Below are 3,502 nucleotides of genomic sequence, written 5' to 3'. Positions count from 1 at the left end.
CCCGCGCCACGGCCGCTACCTGACCGTGGCCGCCGTCTTCCGGGGCCGCATGTCCATGAAGGAGGTGGATGAGCAGATGCTGAGCGTGCAGAGCAAGAACAGCAGCTACTTCGTGGAGTGGATCCCTAACAACGTGAAGACGGCCGTGTGCGACATCCCACCCCGCGGCCTGAAGATGGCCGCCACCTTCATCGGCAACAGCACGGCCATCCAGGAGCTGTTCAAGCGCATCTCAGAGCAGTTCACAGCCATGTTCCGGCGCAAGGCCTTCCTGCACTGGTACACAGGCGAGGGCATGGACGAGATGGAGTTCACCGAGGCCGAGAGCAACATGAACGACCTGGTGTCCGAGTACCAGCAGTACCAGGACGCCACGGCCGAGGAGGGCGAGTTTGAGGAGGAGGCCGAGGAGGAGGTGGCCTAGGGCGCCTCCATCACTTCACTTCCGCACCCTACTAGGAGGCTAACCTTTGACCACCAAGAATCCCTGCTTCACCTCCCAGCCTGACTCACCTCTGACCCTACAACCTTGCACCTCTTCCCTGGGCCAACCGTTGACCTTTGAGCCCCACTTTATCCCCGCCCTTGAGTTCCCCACGTTGAACACACCCCCCTCATGAGCCCTGCTTTTCACTTCCGACCCCACAAGTCCCACCTTTAATTCCGTGATCCCTCCTTCACCCCTGACCTCTCCACCTTTGACCTCCCCTTAAGCCCCCCCACCCCCCTTTACACCCACAGACCTATGAACCCTGACTTATTTGCCCCCTCCCTCTGAGCCTCTCCTCTTCTCCCAATGTGTCTCACCTTTTACCCCACAAGCCCCACCCAGCCTCTAATCCCTCCTTCTCTCTGGATCCCCTGAGCCCACTTCTCTAAATTCACTCCCCTCAGCTCCTGCAAACCTTGGCTTTTCAAGGGTGCTGCTGGGGAGAAAGAAGCCCTGGAGCATGTGGACAAGAGAGGCTGTTCCCTGACCTTCCCCACTGCCTCACTCTCAATAAATTAATTGTTGTCCTGCCATGTTTCTGCCAAGTGTGTTTTTCGTCACCCCTCCTCTCCCTGTGGGATGGAGTTGGGAGCTGAAGGGACTTTTAATCTGGGGATGGACAGTGATTTCAGAGTCAGACTGGGTTATGCTACCAACTCACCCTACAGTGTTGAGCAAGATGCTTGCCCACTCTGAGACTTGATTGCCTCACCTGTAAAATGGGCTCATGTTTTCCCCCCATGCCACACCTCAAGGATTTTTGTAAGGACTCAGGGCACAGTACCTGGTACTGGGTGGGTGCTGAGTGATGGAGGTGCCACCACTCTCTGTGGGGCATCTTGCAAGTATGGAACATTGCAGGGGGAACCTCTAGGAAAGGGTGCCAGGGAAATGGCAGCCATGGGTAGTGCCTCAGGGGCAGTCCTGCTAGGGAGATGGTCACTAACACTGTGAAACACTTTGATGGGCCTGATACATGTCTTATAACCCTCACACCAACCCTGTAAGATCTGAGCTTTTAGAAAATTCCCTGGTTCTGGATGGAGTTTCTACCAATGAACCTAGTCAGGCTTCCCTGGTAGCTCAGCTGGTAAAAAAAATCTGCTTGCTATGCAGGAGACCCCGGTTCAATTCCTGGGTCAGGAAGATCCCCTGGAGGAGGGCATGGCAACCCACTCCAGTATTCTTGCCTGGAAACTCCCCATGGACAAAAGAGCCTGGTGGGCTACAGTCCACAGGGTCGCAAAGAGTCAGACATGACTGAGTGACTAAGCACAGATAGCACAATGAACCTGGTTCCCCTGGTTGGGGAACTAAGATCCCACAAGCTGCATGGCATGGCCAAAAAAAAGATCTGAGCTTTTAGACAGTGTTATCAGTTAGCCTTTGCTGCATACAAACTAACCCCCCCAAAATTTAGGGGCTTAAAACAACAGCAATTTTTTATTTTGCTCCCAAATCTGCAATTTGGGCAGGGCTTGGAAAGGTAGCTTATTGGTGCTCCCTGTGGCATCAGCTACAGAATCTTCTTTGAGGCTGAGGGGTCTCCTTTCAAGGTGACTGACCCACTCACATAGCCACCAAATAGATTCCTGGGGGCTCAGCAGGGGCGGGTAGAAGGAGGGTGTTGGGACTTCTCCATGATCTGCCTGGGCTGGGTTCCTCCAACAGCAAACATCCCATTGCATTTTTCTAACAGCTTTAGAGGTCACTTGCTGTCCTGGGGACTCCTAATTAAAGTGTTCACAAAGGCCTGTCCAGGTTCCAGAGGATAGGTTGTAGAAGAGCATGTGGAACAGAAGCTACAACTATGACCATCTTTAGAAATTTCAATTTGCAGCACAAAGTTTCTTGCCCATGATCCCTTGGTTATGAAGTGGTGACCTGGGATTCAAACTAATAGTTTAGGTCAAGAACTCTGATTGCACTTTATCAGCCAGTGTTCAGTGTGGGAGACTCTAGGCATATTAAGCAGAAAGGGATTGGATACTCAGCAGGAGGGCCCTGCTGAGCCCCCAGGCATCCACTTGGCAGCTGTAGGAGTCATTTAGAGTGAGGATTTAGGGGCTTACAGCATCTCTGGAGGGGCTGAGAGAGAGGGTTGTAAGCCATGCTGCTTAAATTTGATGTACAGCAGAGTCACAAGGGGACTTCCCAGGTGGCGCTAGTGGTAAAGAACCTGCAGGAGACATAAAAGAAGTGGGTTTGATGCCAGGGTCCGGAAGATCCTCTGGAGGAGGGCAATGGCAACTCACTCCAGTATTCTTGCCTGGAGAATTCCATGGACAGAGGAGCCTGATGGACTACAGTCCACAAGATCGCATAGTCGGACATGACAATGAGTGACTCAGCACAGCACAGCACAGAGTCAGCAGGAAAGGTTTGCATGAACACAGCTTCCTGAGTTCCACCTTATAATCTCTGATTCAGTAAGGGGCAGGGGGAAGGGGAGAAACTGCATTTTTAACAAGCTCCCAAGTGATGCTGATATTGCTGCCTATGAGGCCCTCTTTGGTGTAGCCCTAGAATAGGTTGGAACACCACCCTGGGAGCTGCTTCCTCTGCAGACTGGAGAATCAGAGGGCTGCCACCGGAAATAACTGAGTTAAAAAACGCCACCCCAACACTCACAAAGCCACAGAGATAGGTCCACTAGGACACTGAACAAAATTAATTAAAATGAACTTAAAACTATTTTTAAATAATTAAACACACACACACACTGTTCTGTCTCACTTCTACATTCCATATCTCTCAGGAGCATTACTCAAGGGTAGAACCTAATCAGCATCCAGAACCAGAGCTGCAAAGAACTCTGGGCAATGTAGTTTTCCCCCCAGCTTCTGGTACACACGAAGGCAAACTAGGAGAGAGAGAGACAGAGAGAAAGCGAGGGATGCTGAAAGCCAACCAACTTTTCCCACCCAGCTCTTCCACTGGACCACCAGCTCCGGATGGGGCCCCAGCCCCCTCCCTGCGTCCCACTACAGCCAGGAGGAAGACAGCCTGGGA

At 52.1% G+C, this 3,502-nt stretch overlaps 1 protein-coding gene across 1 annotated transcript in view; it reads left to right on the top strand.

Moving 5' to 3' along the window:
• TUBB4A (tubulin, beta 4A class IVa) overlaps positions 1-1,023 on the top strand; it is a 6,188-nt gene extending 5,165 nt beyond the window's left edge. The window contains exon 5 of the mRNA XM_010828467.1: positions 2-1,023. Within this exon, the coding sequence (XP_010826769.1) occupies positions 2-424 (423 nt within the window). The 3' untranslated portion in view covers positions 425-1,023. The remainder of the gene's footprint in view (position 1) is intronic.
• The last annotated feature ends 2,479 nt before the right edge of the window (positions 1,024-3,502 follow it).

Source organism: Bison bison, unplaced genomic scaffold, assembly GCF_000754665.1.
Source record: "Bison bison bison isolate TAMUID 2011002044 unplaced genomic scaffold, Bison_UMD1.0 scf7180017864492, whole genome shotgun sequence".
Taxonomy (NCBI): Eukaryota; Metazoa; Chordata; class Mammalia; order Artiodactyla; family Bovidae; genus Bison; species Bison bison.
The sequence above is the reverse complement of the archived record's forward strand: the minus strand, read 5'-3'. Positions and strand labels throughout refer to the sequence as shown.